At 35.8% G+C, this 18,012-nt stretch overlaps 1 protein-coding gene across 1 annotated transcript in view; it reads right to left on the reverse strand.

The window, feature by feature from the left end:
* Positions 1 to 18,012, reverse strand: part of PDE10A (phosphodiesterase 10A) — a 276,543-nt gene that overhangs the window by 19,500 nt on the left and 239,031 nt on the right. The window contains exon 17 of the mRNA XM_081296321.1: positions 15,447 to 15,619. Within this exon, the coding sequence (XP_081152447.1) occupies positions 15,447 to 15,619 (173 nt within the window). The remainder of the gene's footprint in view (positions 1 to 15,446; positions 15,620 to 18,012) is intronic.

The following is an 18,012-nucleotide window of genomic DNA, read 5'->3' on the forward strand; positions in this document are numbered from 1 at the left end:
TGGCGAGGATGTGGGGGAAAAGGCACACTCACACATTACTGGTGGGACTGCTGGTGTTTAGCTCCAGAAAAATAGGCACAAAGTCTGAGCAAGCCATCAAATGAAAGAAAGACTTGGGCAAAGTCCAATGGACTCACAAACAAGAGACCCATGCAGATTTGCTGGGAAAGTTGTCTGAATCAAAATGGAGTCACTTTTGTCAAGCCCTAATTGTCCTCCAAAACCAATAATAAATACAGCTGGGAGATTATAAAGGAAGGGACCTCAATCATGTATTCCTGATAACAAAAACTATGCACCAAAGACTGTCAGAACCAGGACTTTACACAAAGGCTACCACAACTGCACACAGAAAACACTTCTGTAAGGACATCTGCCCAGCACCTGTCTGCAGCCTCAGAGTGGTCCTTCTGCACACGTGATTTTAACCATGTGGCTGAGGATTAGTATATGAGGACCACTCAAGGGGTCCTTCTCCCTTGGACTATAAGGAGTCCCTGTTGTTTCAGTTTCCTTGAATGTGTACACAGTTCCTAGAGCATGCATGGTCCCACTGCATGCTGCCTTTCAATCAACTAATTTGGGAGAATCGTTTTCTGCTTTTCGTGTTGACAAAACCAAGGATGATGAAGCAAACAACCACCACCACCAAAAGAGCTGGGCTTCATGTCAGCATCACAGGACAGCTGAACTGAAGCCGGAAACTGCTGCCTGTAGAGGTTTGCACTGTGACCTGAAAAATAAATACAAGCTTTGATCTATCTTTCATAGACCAAATAATTTCCAAGCTGATAAAACAGCTACACACATACAAAGCCATGTGTCTTTAGTTAAAATGCATTACATTTTCCAATAGAAAATGATTGCCTTCCATGCTTTACAGCACACTTGTGGAGAAAGAGAATACTGTGCTTTGAGCAGCAGAAGAGCTGAGGGGATACTGCAGCTGTTGACCAGCGTCAAGGAGCCTACCTCCAGACTTGTCAGTGCATGTAAAGTACTATCAAATTTTGTTTTTCACAGAAAGAAAAACCTACCTTAAAATTTACATGGCACCTCAAGCAACTTGAACAGCCAAAACAATCTTGAAGAAGAGTAAAGCTGGGGAGCTCACACTTTCTGAATTCAAAACTTAACACAAACCACAGTGATCAAGCAGCATGGCAAGACATCAAGAGAGAGAAAGAAGTATTCCATGAGAGCCCAGAAGCACACTCTCACCTAGAAGGTCAAGATTCTCAACAAAGTCCAATAGGGAAAGCAGACCTTTCAGCAAATGCTGCTGGGAAATGGATGTCCGCATGCACAAGAATGAAGTTGGACACTTTACTAATACCATATACAACATATATGACATATATAACATAATAAAACCAAAATCGTAACTGTCAACAAGGATATGGAGAAACTGGAACCTCTGAGCACGCTCTGTGGGAAAGCAGGTGGGCACAGCAGCGTTGGAAAATGGTCTGAACTACCATACTGCCCAGTGACTCCATTTCTGTGCATCTCCCTGAAGGAATAGAAAGCAGGGTCTGGAAGACCCATGTGTACACCCATGTTCCCAGCAACATGATTCAAACAGAAAAGTGGAAGCAACCCAAGGATCCACTGGGGGTGAATGAATAAGCAATCCTGGCCTCTACATATAAGATCATTCTGCCCTGGCATAGAAGGACATTGTGACACACACATGCTACATGGATGAACCCTGAGGACATCATATGAAATGAAATAAGCTAGTCGCCAAACATAGCTGTCTGATTCCACTTGAATGGCAGAGAACTTTAGCTACTATGAATAAAAACAGGAGCCTGGAGGCAACTGTCCCCTGGGCAGCCACATTCCCCATAAGGACAATGACAGCAGGTGAGGGACTTGGTTCAATTGTGTTTCTTTTTAACAAGATTTCCCAAGCAAGAAATCAAGGCTAGGGTACAAAAGCCAGGGTAGGCTGGAGATGGCACCTGTCAGCTCTCTGCAGTCCCCACGGAGCTGCTCCTCTCTGTGTGGTGAACACCTGGCTGCAGATGTTGATCCTACGGAGCAGTGACCTGAGACACAGGTGAGGCCTCCCATGGAAGTGGGGAGCAAAGGACAGGTGGTGGAGTGAAAAAGCTAATTACGGGAACTGATGTCTTCTCAACTGTGACAAGAAGCTCCAGGAAATGGCAAAGAGGAGAAGAGAAGAGCCTGTGAAGAAGCCTTCCTGTAACCGAAAGCTGTGTGGTCTCTCATGATGGGTCCTGTCGTGCAATTCCTTATACGCAAGATTTCATCCCATAAAGAACTCCATGGCCCAGCAGCTCGGGAAGCTGAGACAGGAGGATTGCAAGTTCAAAGCCAGCCTCAGCAGTGGTGAGGCACTAAGCAAATTAGTCAGACCCTGTCCCTATATAAAAATAGGGCTGGGGATGTGGCTCAGTGGTTGAGTGTCCCTGAGTTCAATCCCCAGTACTCAAAAAAAAAAAAAAAAAAAAAAAGAAGGAAAGAAAGAAGAAAAAGAATCTGTGAGCTGAGCATGGAGGCATACATCTATAATCCCAGCAACTTGGGAGTGCAAAGCCAGCCTCAACAACTTAGTGAGGCCCTAAGCAACTTAATGAGACCCTGTACCTAAATGAAATATAAAAAGAGCTGGAGATGTGGCTCAGTGGTTAAGCATCCCTGAGTTCCTTCCATGGTACCAAAATAACAAACAAACAAATCAATGGAGGTCCCAAAAGCCATGTCACCAGTGTGAATTTTGTACCTATTAATAATACTAAAGTGGATTAAAAGCTTACCCATTATAATGCCAAATTCTGTGACTACTTCTATAAGCTCATCAATTCCTAATCGCCTCCCAGGGAGATCTGTTCTCATTTGGAGAAGTAATGACCATACCATTTTAATCTCTGAATGCTTTCATTATGAAGAATACAAGCAATAATAAGTGTTGGCGAGGATGTGGGTGAAAAGGCACACTCATACATTGCTGGTGGGACTGCAAAATGATGTAGCCAATATGGAAAACAGTACGGAGGAGATAGCTTAGAAAACTTAGAATGGAACCACCATTTGACCCAACCATCCCACTCCTCAGTCTATACCCAAAGGACTTAAAAGTCAGCATACTACAGAGATGCAGCCACATCAATGTTTATAGCAGCTCAATACACAATAGCTAAACCGTGGAACTACCCTAGATGCCCTTAAATAGATGAACGGATAAAGAAACTGTGGAACGTATATGCAATGGAATATTACTCAGCATTAAAAGAAAATAAAATTATGGTATTTGCATGTAAATGGATGGAGTTGGAAAACATCACGCTAAATGAAATAAGCCAATCCCCAAAAAACAAAGGCCAAATGTTCTCTCTGATAAGTGGATGCTGACCCATGAATGGGGGTGGGGGGCATGGGGAGAATGAAGGAACTTTAAGTAGGCAAAGGGGAGAGAGGGAAGGGGTGGGGTGAGGATGGGAGTAGGAAATATGGTGGAATGTGATGAACATTTACCCTAGGTACATGTATGACTGCACATATGGTGTGACTCTACATTGTGTACAACCAGAGAAATGAAAAGTTGTGCTCCATTTGTGTACTATGAATTGAAATACATTCTACTATTATGTATAACTGATTAGAATAAAAAAGACATACTTGATATAATTCATATACCCTACCTTGCTTAAAGAGAAAACACTTGAAATATTTCATCTTTATCACATTAGATTTTTAGACTATATTTTTTATTTCCTGTGCTTTAATTCAGGTATAACTTATAGACAATAAAATGCATAAACCCAAAGTCTATGCATCAGATGGCTGTGTGAAAACGTACACAGTTGGTAACCACCACATCAGTGACAACCAAGAATGTTTTGGGCACCAAGACACCCTTCCCCTTTTTCCTGTCGGTGTCTCTCACCCTGCCAAGGAAGGACTGTTGACTTGAATTCTACAAGTCACCAATACTACTGGTTTGTTTTGCCTGTTCTAGAATTTCATTAAAAAATGTTATTTACCATTTTTCTCAATATAGTATTTATAGAGGCTGGGGATGTGACTCAGTGGTACTGCTCTTGCTTAGCATGCTTGAGGCCCTGTGTTCAATCTCTAGCACCAAACACACATACACACACACACACACCCGCGCACACACATAAAATCTGTGTGACTGATCTATACTGTCATGTGAATCATCAGTTCACAATTTTTATTGCTGAACTGTATTCCTCACTACATGCCTAAAATTGTCAACCATTCACCTGTTGTTGGATGGTCGGGATCTCCCAGTTGGGATATATTATGAGTAGTGCTACTGAAAGCATGTCTGTCCAAGTCTTTGTGTGATTTCAGGCCTTTATTTTTCTGCAGTAAATACCTAAGGGTGATGGTTAGGCAACAATGTAAGAAAAGACTTAGTTTCCAAGACAATTCCACAGTGCTTTCCAAAGCAGTGTGTTTAGTTCAGTACCTCCACCAGGAATGCGTATGTGAGTTGCTCCACATCCTTGCCAACGCTTGGTATGGTTGGTAATTTCAATTTTGGGTATTCGAGTGTGTGCAGTGGTATCAATGTGGTTTGGATTTGTTCCGGATGATTAAAGACATTGAGCAAATTTCATGTTTATTGGTTTCTAAGTTAAGAAAAAAGCCTTTTGTGTAACTTCACTTAGGGGGTCTTACTACTGACTTGTAAGAGTTATATGAGACCTTTATAAAATAGGGAATATTTTATAATATTTTGTGGCTTGTCTTTTTATTTCCTTAAAGCTATCATTTGAAAATCTCAACCTTTTAATAAAACAAAGTCCAATCGATCACTGCTTATCTGGAGGTCTAATCTTTTTTGCCTATTCATGGTCATAAAGATTTTTCCTCTGTGCTTAGTTCTAGAAATTTTATAAATTTTGCTTTTCAATGTAAGTCTATAATCCAACCAAAAGCTCAGTCGTTCAAAAATCACTTCCTAAAAAAACTACTGATATCCACACATTGAATAACCTTGGCAGCTTGGTTGGACATCAGCAGGCTAGACACTGAAATCTTCTATAATCTGTCTCACCAGGTTATTTATCCATCCTAACTCCAATAAGACTCTCTTGAATATTGCTATTTTATAGCAAGCTTTGAAAGCAGTCCTTAAGTCCTCTAATTCTGATATTTGCTTGTCAAAATTCTTTGACAATTATTGACAAATTATTGACAATTCTAGGCCTTTTGCCTGTCTATAAAGACTTGCTGTTAGTTAATTTCTAAATAAATAGATTTTGATTAGGATTGCATTTTTGAAGACACATTTGTAGATAACTGGTACCTTAGCAATATTGAAACACGATATATCTCTCCATACACTTAGGTATTCTTTAATTTCTCTCTGAAATGTTTTTGTATTTTTAGTAGAGATCTGTACATCATTTGTTAAATTTTTTCCTAAGGAGGCCATATTTTAATGATATTGCAAATAGATTTTGTTTGTTTGTTTGTCTATTTATTTATTTATTTTGACCTGATTTTGGGGGGGGGGTTGAACCCATAGACTCACACATGATAGGCAAGTGCTCTCAGTTTTAATTTCTAATTGATAGTTGTGTACAAAAATAGAACTCATATGAATAAATGTTAACCACATAATCTGTGAACTTTCTAGAAGATTCCTGAAGGGATGTTTTTTTAAAAAAAATACATATCCTAACCATTTAAAAATAAAGACAAGGGCTGGGGATGTAGCTTAGTGGTAAGAGTGCTTGCATAGCATATGCAAAGTCCTGGATTTGATCCCTAACACTGGGGAAAAAAATTATAAAGTTAGATTTCCTTTCCCATTTTTACACTTATTTCATTTTCTTGTAGTAATATACCAGGTAGAATTTCCAACTGAATGTATTACAGGAATGGTCGGAGTGGGCAGGCTTAGGCTGGTTCCAGTCTCAGAGGGTGAGTATCAAACTGCATCACATATGTGTTCCTTTACTGTCATCACAGTACCTACTGTGTTTTCAGAGATGAAATCCACCAAATCGAAGACATTCCCTTGAATTCCTTGTTTGAGACCATATCCCCTATCAATGGAGGTTTAACTTTTGTCAAATGCTTTTCCTGCATTTACTGAAATGGTCCTATAGTACCTCTTCTTCTTCCCTTTATTGTTAATGTTTCAATCCTGAAAAATCATGTTATATTGTCTTTTTTGTATGACTGAATTGGTTATATTTTTTAGTGAACTTTGCAGTTAGGTTCCTGAAGGAATATTGACCTTTGATGAAGTATTTTTGCAATTTCTTTAGTAGATTTTGATATCAGGAATATGTAGTATTCATAAAATAAGATGGAAAATTGTTCCCATTCCCACTTTTCAAAAGATTGTGCAGAAGATTTTTAAAAAAAAATAGAATTTCAGAGTGTTAACATGAGATATGACCCTGATGGGCATTTTTGCTTGTTTATTCTTTTAAGATTAAATTTCTTTTAGGGCCTATTCAGGTTTTCTGTTCCTTTCTGGTTCATTGTTAAGTTGTATTTTTCAAGGAATTTTATCCAATTTATCCATCTCCTCTAAAGTTCAAATTTATCAGCATATTATTTGTAATAATCTATATTATCCCTTTAAAGACTTCCATCTGTAGTGATATTCTCTCTTTCCTGTTAATATGGATGACTGGTATTTTCTTTCCTTTTCTTAATTTAGCCTTGCCAATGCTTGCTTATTCATTTTAACTATTTTTAAAGAACCTACTATTTACATTTATAAATTTTCTCTACTACTTCCCTGCTGTAGTTTTACTGTTTGACTCTGAATCATTTACTGGCTTCAAGTTAGACTTGAATTTATTTTCCTTTTTCTATATGCTTAAATCACTGGTTTAATGGGAGTTAAGGCACAAATTTACCCCTTTGGCACTGTTTCAGTTGTATTCTACAAATTTTGATATAGTTGGTTTTCATTATCAGATTTCTCTGATTTCCTTTGTAATTCTTCCTTTGACCTACAGGTTGTTTAGAAGTGTGTTAATTAACTTCTAAATAGTGGGGGATAGAGAATGAATTATGATTTTTAATTTAATTTCAAAAATATTCTGATTTCAATCTTTTAAAATTCATTGTGATTTATATTATGCCCTAGCACAAAGTCTATCTTGTGTTTCCATGTGCAGTTGTAAAGAATTTGAGTTGTACAATTACAATGTTCTATAAAGAAAGGTTAATTTATGTTGATGATGATATTCAGACCACCTATAGTTTTACAGAACTCTAATACAGTTCTCTGAAAGTCACTTGAAGAGGAATACAAAATACCTGAACAAGATTTTGGGTTTGCCTCTTATGCTTTTTGTTCTGCCAGTTTTTGTTTGGGTGTGTCTGCAGCTTGGTTGTGAGGTGCTTATGCATTTTGGACTGGAGGAAAACTAGCCCTCTTTAAATGTACAGCATTGCCTGTGTCTAACTTTATTATGGCCGTACCAATTTTTATTTTTTTAAATGCCATTCACATGATATATCTTTTTCCATCACTTAACTTCAACTTGCCTTTATATTTAGAGGGTATGTATATCTCAGAAGTGAGTCTTGATATTTTATTTGTTAATTATTAGCCAATTTCTGGCTAATTTAGGTATTTAATCCATATAATTTTAAATTAATTGTTGATTTTACTGGGTTCAAGCCTAGCATCTTTCTATTTGTTGCCTCTGTTCTTTTTCCTCTTGCCCTGCCTCCTTGTGGATTAATCAATATTACTAGTAAATATTTCCTTCTGTATTTTAAGTTTTTTTTTTTTTTTTTTTGCTTTTCATGATTCCTCTAGGGATTTTAATATGTATACCCATAGCACCTAAAATTAATATTATTTCACTTAACACATCACTCCCAATCAAAAATATAAGAAACTTATATACTATAACTCTATGTCCTTGTCCTTTGTATTATTGCTTTCATATTTATTTCTTACACATGATACAAACACCACCTTAAAATGATATGATTTCTGTCTTAACCAGACATTTATGGAAATTAGAAGGGAAGAACAATTAATCTCTTCTAGTTTGCTCACATATTTACCAACTTTGGTGCTTCTCACACTTTCCTCTGAATTTTTTCTCAGCATTTCATATAGTTCAGATCTGTAGAGAACAAATTCTCCTGGATTTTCACATGAGATGTCTTTATGTCAGCCTCATTTTGAAGACTGCTTCTAATGGGCACAGAATGTGGTGTTGGCAGTGATTTAAATCTCTCTCTTGTTTTGATGAGAAATATGCACCACACATGTGGACTTTACCTGATTGATCAGGTATCGCTTCTCTCCATATTTTACTATTCTTAAATTTCCAACTCTTTCTATCCAATAAATCATCCAATAAATAAATATCCACAAAGAAACATCTAGGCCCAGATGACTTCACTGGTGAAGTTTTTCAAACCTCTAAAGATGAACTAATAGAAATTCTACAAATCTCTTTCAAAAAAATAGAATAGGAAGGGCTGGGATTATGGCTAAGAGGGAGAGCATTGGCCTCACATTCGTGAGACACTGGGTTTGATCCTCAGCACCACATAAAAATAAAAAAATAAAGATATTGTGTCTGCCTGTAACTAAAAAAAATAAATATCTAAAAAAAATAGAAGAGGAGAGAATATTTCCCAACACACTGTATGAGAAAAATACTCTGCCCTCATACCAAAACCAAAGATTATAGAAAAAGAACTAAAGACCAGTATAATTTATGAATATAGACACAAAAGTCCTATCAAAATACTAACAAAATACCATCAAAACAAAACCAGCAATATATAAAAAATTATCCATTATGTTCAAGTGATTTTCATCACAAGAATGCAAAGTTGACTTCACATCTGAAAATCACTGAAAGTAATGCACTATGTTAATAGAGTAAATAGCAAAAAAAATGCTTGATAATCTCAGCAGATGCAGCAAAAGCATTAAAAAATTCCAATACACATTTCATATTGAAAAACATTAATCAACCAATTATAATGGAAACTTTCTCAGCATGTAGGATCCATCTGAGAACAACCTGCAGTTTATACCATATTTAATGACCAAAGACTGGATCCTTTCCCCCTAAGAAGAGGAACAAGAAAAGGAGGTCTGCTCTTGTCACTTTATTTGGCAAAGGCTGATTATGAAATAAAAAGAGAGAAAAGGTAAACAAATTTGAAAAAATGTTGTAAAACCATGTCTAGATAAAGTTGACATGATATAATATGTAGAAAAGCCTGAGCAATCCACCAAAAAAAATACCATTAGAGATAACAAATGAGTTCATCAAGGCCAGAGGATACTAGGACAGCCTTACAAACAGAATGACAAGTCAGTTATATTTTATACACTTGTAATTAACCATTTTAAATGAAAGTTAAAAAATAATTCCACTTAAAATAGCATCATAAACAATAAAATTTGAAGTAATAAATTTAACCAAAGAATACAAACCTTAGCTTGCAAACTAGAAAACACTGTGAAAGGTATTAAAAGCCCATCTCAATAAATGGAAAAACATCCCATATTTGTAGACTTGATACTGTTAAGAGGGTAATACTTCTTGAATTGACCTACAAATTTAAAACAATTCCCATCAGAATCCTAGCTGGCTTCTCTGTGGAAACTGATGAGCTGATCTCAACATTCACGTGGAAATGCTAGAGATCTGAGATAGCCAAACACTGTGAAGGGAGAGAAGGGATGGGAGACACACAGGAGGAGTGTCTGTGATTCCATGCACTTGTAACTCTAGAAAGCTACCTTGCTAGACAGAATGTTGGTGTCCCCTTCTCAGAGTCCCATAGAAGATCCCTGAAAGTGAGGCCTTTAGGAGATGAACAGGTCCTGAGGGTAAAGTCCTCTTACATGGGATTAGTGTCCTGGTAAAATAAGTTCCAAAGAGCTCTTCCCTGAACCACAAGAAGCTGCAGCTTCAACACCCCTGTCTGGAACCAGGGAGTGATTCTCCCTGGCTATTGCCTTGATCTTGGACTGCAAAGCCTCCAGAACTATGAGCAGGAAAGGTGTGTTTTAAGCAAGCAGTCTAAGCTGCCTGAAAGCTCTAAGACACAAATACAATCTGTAAGTTCGAAACATACTGGTTCCTGGGGCCTGGTGTGGGAATTGTGATTAGAAAGTGGCAAAATGGGTGACAGAAATTCTCTGTTTTGTTAAATTTGCCAAAACTTAAAATGGGTGTATTGTGTATGTTAATTACATCTCAATAATAACACTGCTTTAAAAATTGTCTTTTATGTTATTAGCCAGAAAAAAAAAATACTAGTCACGCACACAATCTTTTATCAGCAATCCAAAGGAGTCTCCAGAATCAAAATAAAACAAAAAACATGCAAACACCAAAACATTCAAAAATCAGGGAACTTTAAATAACTTCTACATCAATGAGGATACAGAAGCAGGAAATGAAAATTACTTAAAAACTAAAGCAAAGGAAAGTACTTCACCAAACACCTGCAAGTATGATGCAATTAGTTTACCAATGACAACACATGATCATTTTGTTATTATCCAATTTAAAAAACATGGAAAAGGACAACTGAGTATAAAAAAGGCATAAAGATGAAGTTTAAAATTAATGAAGGGGCAAACAAGCAAGAAATGATGAATTTTATAAAAACTAGTTTAAAAACAGAATAATTAAAATAAAAATATCCCAGGCAAGTATGATTACAGAAACAAAGGAAGGAAGCACTGAAAATTAAAGTAACTATGAATGCAGTAGGATTAAATTTAAATGAGAACACTTTTCACAAATACTTTAGTAAGAATTTGGAAAGAGCAAGATGACTTTCTATAAAAATAAACTGCCCCAAAAGTGGGATAAAGTGACAACAAAAACAAAACAAAAATCAAAACAAAACAAAAACAGAAATCCCCTTGACCGTAAGATATTTGAACGTCTGTTAATGCCCTCCGCTGGGAAAGGTGGCAGACTATAGTAGTTTCGCAAATTCACACTGCTGAACTTTCTCAAAATTGTTGACCTTAGTTATTTTTACTCCTCCAGATCAGAGCAAATCCAATAACTAGGAATAAATTGAATTAGTGTAAAATACAACAAACATATTTAAATTACGAATTAGATACAAATTTATTAGAAAAGATAGAAAATGTATTACCTTGGTGTATTAAAAGATGAATTCCATGGAAAAGTATAGAGTTCAAGGAATTTAGCAGTAGCGCAAAATTATAAAATATAAACATCTATCAATAAAATATGGAATCAGTAACACTAAACACTAGAAAGTAGTGAAAATCTCTATATCTACAAGTTTTTAATAAAAAATAATTTAAACCAAGAACAGAAAAAATAAAAATGATTTATTAAAATATATCAAATGCTATTATGAAAATTAAAATAATAAAATAATTGCTATTAAAATTTTGCACATATTAGATGTGGTTACTAAGATAGATCAAATATTTTACTAAATTTAAAATTCTAAAATAATTGCTACTAAAATCATGTACATTTTAGATACGGCTTTCTTCACCACCATCCAATATTGTTTACCAGGTTCCAGCTAACCAGTATGACGAGAAAGCAAAATATATAAAAAATTAATTGTATTTATATTTGTACCTTAGACCAATAGAGTAAAATAAATCTTCAACTGATTAAGAAAACATAATAAATGGCTAGGCACAAAACAAAGATCTAGAATTCTGTTAAAAAAACAATGAGAGCCTGTGGGCAATTCTAAAAGAAGGTGACTATGTGAAAGCACTATGGCATACCTAACTGAAGGCAGAGGTCAGTTTCAACCAATGACATGACTGTGTGAGGGCCATACTCACACAGTCGTGTCCTAAGAACATGGGGTACATTGCCCACAGCAGAGCTGGGGCCACCAGAGCACACAAAATTTTGAGAGAATTCAAGAAAGGAGAAGGAGCCACAAAGGCAGAAGCCTCCAAATCGGCATTCACATTCCCCTCAAACACCTGACCTCTCCAATCCTTGACAGGAAGACGTGGCTAGATCAGGAAGAGAACCACTCAAATAAAGCTTCAAGTAGCTCATTAATAAACTCAGAGTGATTTAAGGATAGTTAATTGACTACTAGGATAGAAGTTAATTATCTTCAGAGAAAGATAACAGAATCTAGTAAGATAACTGAACATATCATCCACAGTGTAGTACACAAATAAGTGACTACACATGCAAAAAGACAGGAAATGGTCCAGAGGGAAATGAGATATAAAGATGAACTTACAAAGAACTCAGATTATGGAAAGTAGGCAAAGATTTCTAAATAACTCACAGGTATGTTTAAGAATCTTTAAGAAAATGCATATTTGGATACAATGATAGGCCAAAGAAAAATCTGAGAACTAAACACTTCCATCTAAAAACAAAAAGCATCCAGAGTAAAATGGCACACTGTACATAGGAGAATAACAATAAGAATGACCTCCGATCTCTCATCAGGAAAAACCAAAAAGATGAAGACAGAAGAACACTGAACATTTTATAAATGCTGAAGAAAAGGAAATCTGCAGATTTAGAATTCTAAATCCAGTGAAAACATCTTTGAAAATTGATGTATAATACATTTGAAAATTACTGTAAAAAACACTCATTAAGTAAATTTCCTAAGTAATAACATCCATTAATTCTTTTTTCCAAAGTAAATGCAAGGTTAGGATCATTTTACTGGGTATATAATATAAATTTTGACATAGTAACAGTTATCAAAACAGAGCAATTGTATTTAAGGATCAGATAATTAGCAATAAATAGCTAAGGAGTCAAAAAACGATCCATGTTTGTAAAAAAACTTAATATATTCAATTTAATGAAACAATTAATTATTCATTAAATGATACTGATATTTCAACTATCAAGGATAAATTATTTTCATAAAAATACAACTCTTGAAGAATTAAAATGTAAATATAAAATTTTAAACTAGAAAAATACACAAAGAAAAGTTTATATACTTTTTATATTAATGTGAGATTTAATGAAAACAAATGATGACATATTTGGCTTCATGAAACTAATACAACTCAGTGGTAGAGCACTTGCCCAGCATGCACAAGGCTCTTTGGTCTGATCCCCAACACCACAGCAAAAAAAGAAGAAAGAAAATCTAAATAAAATTTTTGAAAATCACCTAAAGAAAATATTTGCATTATATCACAGAAAATATTAATATCCTCAGCAAAAAAATGAAGAATGCAAAATTATCTATTGAAAGTGAACAACTCATCAAAAAATAACTAAACATTATAAACAGATACACAGAAGTCTGAGTAATAAATCACAAACAAACATGACAATATGTTCATCACAGGAAACAATAAGAATGGCATGTTTATTGAGAAATGTTTTCACCCTTATGTTTGAAGGGTTGTGAATTTTTTTAGAAAACTAAATATGAAAAGAAACTTAATTTGCCCATGAATTTCTAGCAATATATGTTGCATACTTTTTAAAGAATCAGTAGGAAAGACTACACAAGCCAGAGAGTTTCTGCAGCATTAATGTATAATGCAAAATTCTAGAAACACTGGCCATCAATATGGAAAAATATTTGATATAGTACTCCATACGTATTGTTACACAATTTTAAAAGGGATGAATACAGTATAATTACATTTTTTGTTTTAAAAAAATGGAAAGAGAAAAAGCACATGGGCATGTATGCACTGTATATACTGTATAAACACACACCTTTGAAAACACAGAAAGGTGAAAGGATGGTATTACAGAAAATAACTGGTATTGGAAAGTGAAATAGCTCAATTATTTCTTTTCCCATGAACACCTCTACATTCTAAATTGTTAAAACAAACAAGCATTAATTGCTTTTAAAATTACTGTGTCAAAATTACTTAGTTACACAAAATTATATGATATATTTTAGTAACACCAAATATGTATGCCTTAAGTCCCAAATAATATTTTTACAATTACATGCTTAAGAATTCTATTCTATAATGACAATTATAATCATTATAATAATTCAGCTAAAAATAATATGGTTCAAGGAATAAAAGAAAGCATTTGGGTTTCAGGAAGCCATAACAATACTTTACGAAGGCTATATTTTCCTAAACTTATAACTGTCATCAAAAAAAAAAAAAAAAGAGAACTGTGAACAAACACCTGTTTCTGCAGATGTCAGTACAAGAACTACACATAACCTGATGGATAGAAGAAGTAACAGCACATATCTCACAAGGGGAAGGCGGAGGAGGATGTGCCAGAACACCATCTAGGCCCTTCCCTAGCACTGACCCCTTGAATGGTCCTGGGAGGGGCCCTGTTATATGTGAAAATATGAAATATGCTACATGTGAAAATAAAATGTCTTGTATTTCTCTTTTAAAAAATCCCCAAGTTGTATAAGCTTCAAGTTCTAAAAAATTTGGATATGTCTGTTCAAAGGTAAAGTGAATCACAAATAATTGTTGCTTAATCAGAGACATCTATAAAATGATATTTATTCTTGAAGTGGTAAACTTTATTAGATATTTATGTCCATTTATAAAAGCTAATGTGCTGCATTTGGGGTGCATGAATAAATTTCTTCCAAGAATTTGAAAAAAAGAAACTGTGCTCTGGAAAGAATGAATCACAGAGAGAACTAAGAGAGTAGACTGGCACCAAGCCAATAAACAGTGTTCATAAACTTAACAACAGAGCTGGCATCGCTGGAGATGGACTGCTCAGACCTGGAAACACCACAGGGAAGTAACAGCAGTAAACTGGTGGCAACCACCAATGAACTGCCCCGGGCGAGGCAGATAAGCAACAGATCAGTGGCCAATTCGTGAAGAACATATCTGACATGGTTCTGAATCCCCTAGGCAAGATGCTGGTCCTCAGACAAAAAAGCATCAGACTAAAATTAGCCCAATTCCATTAGAAGATACAATGAATCTAATTTTACTTGTTCTGATTCCATGTTCATCAACAAACTTATGATTGCTACTTGGCTTCCTAAACGATTCTGATCACAAAAAATGCCAATATTTTTGTCCTTGTGCTTCAACATGTTTGAAGATCAATAAAATGAAATTCCAGTTTTATATATTAATCACATTAGCTTCATGGATAAGATCTGGATTCTGAAAAGTGAATCCATTTTCATGTACGTTGGGGTCTAGGAAGTTTTGACCAAACCCCATGCTCTGGTGAACTCAAGGCAAAACCTTTCCCTTTAAAGGCACCTGCTTTGGAGAGGCTAGTTTTCATCTCCATTTTAATTATCCTACCAGTACATTATCAGAAATTTTGCCCCTACCCAAAAGAGGAAAATATACAAAATAAACATTTAACAATATACACATGAAACAGAAAAGCAAGTCATCTTACATTTCTTCTGTCAAATAAAAACTTATGCCAAATTACATTTCTTAAATATCAATTAATTCCAGATAATACTTCCTGGGCTTCTAAACTTTGTAAAATCATTTTTACCTATGCGACTGATTATGGAGATTTAGAGATCCAGTCTGGTACATCTCTTCCAACTGTTTCCTGTTCCCAAAGTAAAGGGCAAGGTCGGTGGCGATGATGGCTTTGCGGATGATCTCCAGCACCTGCTCGTACTCACTGGAGCTCAGGGTGGAGAAGATATTGTGCCCTTCCAACTGCAGAGAAACACAAATGAACACCACAGTGAGCACAAAGCTCCGGCCCAGACACCTGCAGCTGTGTGAAACAGCAGTCAGTGATGACACTTGGCACACCAATGACAACTTTGGGAACAAAAGGAGAGTCTGACAGGACTGCTGTGGGGACGCGGTTTGGACTCTCCACATGCCCCAGCGAAGCTTCCACTTAAAGAACTATTTTAACTGTAGAGACATCCATCATTCACTATCACAAAACCCCAGGGACTTAAATATATTTAGTTTTTGTATATTTCTGGTAGTTATTAGGACTAGAAAATGTAGAATATTTAGGTTGAAGTTTTTTTCTCTTAAGGTAATTTCAGAACTTAAGGTTTATATCACACTGGAACTCATGGACTTCAAAAGGTATCTATAAGCATGTGCACTGCATGTTGTCACAAATAAGTAGCAATCAACTTTTATTAAAAGAAAATGTGCCACAATTAATCTAACATTTATGCACACATTATAAACTCTTTACAGGCATCAACACATCCACATGACACACAAGCCAGCAGAGATTCCACAACTACTAGCAACTTCTGTTCCCCTGGGGAGACAGGAAGAGATACATCCTCACCCCGACTGAGCACAGAGCACTGTAATTCCACTCTGTTCTCAGAGATATTCTTCTAGCTATAAAATTTCATAAAACTTTTCAGAATAGTTTCTTCCTCTGAGAATTTTAAGCACTTTTTTCCAGTAAAAGTTTTTATTCAAACTAAAAAAGGCTGAGATGATTATGATGTATTCAATTTGTGGGTTCATCAATTTTTAATGATTTTTTAAATGAATGGTCAATATTCCTATGATAAACTGATTTTATTTCACTTAACCTACACTTATTGACTGATAAAACACATTACAAACTTGAAATTATTAAAGTATGCTTCTTTTTAAAAAATATTTATTTTTTAGTTTTAGGTGGACAGAATATCTTTATTTTTTATATTTATGTGGTGCTGAGGATCGAACCTAGTGCCTCATGTACATTAGGTGAGTGCTCTACCACTGAGCCCAGCCCCAGCCCATAATATGTTGCTTTACAAAATCAGACATCACACTAAGGCACTGTGTGCTTCATATTCTGAAGAACAGCTGTATGTGACCATTTGTTTTCAAACATTAGAATCTTCCTATGCAATTTGCTCTTGAGATTTTAGACATAAACGCATACAGCAAATGGACTCAGTTCTTGTAGGTAATTTCAGGACAGCAGTAATGAGAAGACCTTAAATGTATGATGTCCCGAACTTATAAGCACTTTCCAACACGTGATTTCACTTTCAAATTATAAAATTAGCCTTTGATGTCTATATAAACTGAAATATGTGCTGAAGTGTTAACTACGATGCTTCTTTGAGTGAAGGGAAACTAGTGCTTACAGAAGCAGGTTGTGTTTGCAGTTTGCAGCGGAGACATTCGCATTCGCATTTGAAGCTCCTTTCGTGAAAACAACAGGGCCCGGGTGATGCCATGAGGAGGAGCTAAGAAGGAGCATGCAAAGGCTGAGTTCCCAAGTGGAGGGTGCAGGAGCTGCTGGGCTTGGGACACTCCAGCACAGCTAGCTGGTGACTGCTTGGGACAGCACTGGGCAGGGGGCATGACTCCATTGCTATCAACCTTGACTCTCCACAGCTGTGTTGTGGGAATCTCTAGAAGGAAGTCTTCACTCTGGTCCATGCTATGGGCTCTGCTTTCTCTGACTTGATGAAAACCCCAGTGAAGCAGCTGCCTCTGCGTCAGCGTGTCCTGCTTCAAGACCTGCATGTGCCACTTCACAAACACGTCTCATGTTAGAGTGTGTTTGGTTGGCTCACCAGAAGGTCTCCTGAAGGGATTTGTGCTGGCACACTTCATGCTTCCTGACCTGTTTTTGTCTTTTATTTCCTCTATCACAAACACCACAATGATCTGTTCAACTGTAATACAAAAAAACAACAACAACAAAAAAATCCTAGTATGCTGTTGAAATTTAAAAAAAAAATTCTCTCTAAAATACAGACTTCTTAGCCTGGGTTCTGTAAGTTCAGAGTCTTGAGCTTGCTGTACGTCTTCTTGTGTTTTCATGATATGATCGAATGTCTGTGAGACAAGAGGATCCATTTTAATGGATCTGTGTATTCTGCTGGCTACTTCAGATTCATTTTTCCCTTTACTACTTTTCAATATTAAAGGAAACTGGCTTGGAAAAGTTCAGTAGAAGCCTTTATAATGAAAAGATGTAACTAGGGCTTTAACATTTTGCAATAGTAAATGGGATGAATAAATAAATAAACACTTCTTTAAAATTCTTTAAAAGAATTTAAAATTCAAAATTCTTTAAAAGAATCTAGCAAAAATGAACTAAGGGAGATAATAGCAACCAA

Source organism: Spermophilus citellus, assembly GCF_964194105.1.
Source record: "Spermophilus citellus genome assembly, chromosome: 5".
NCBI lineage: Eukaryota > Metazoa > Chordata > Mammalia > Rodentia > Sciuridae > Spermophilus > Spermophilus citellus.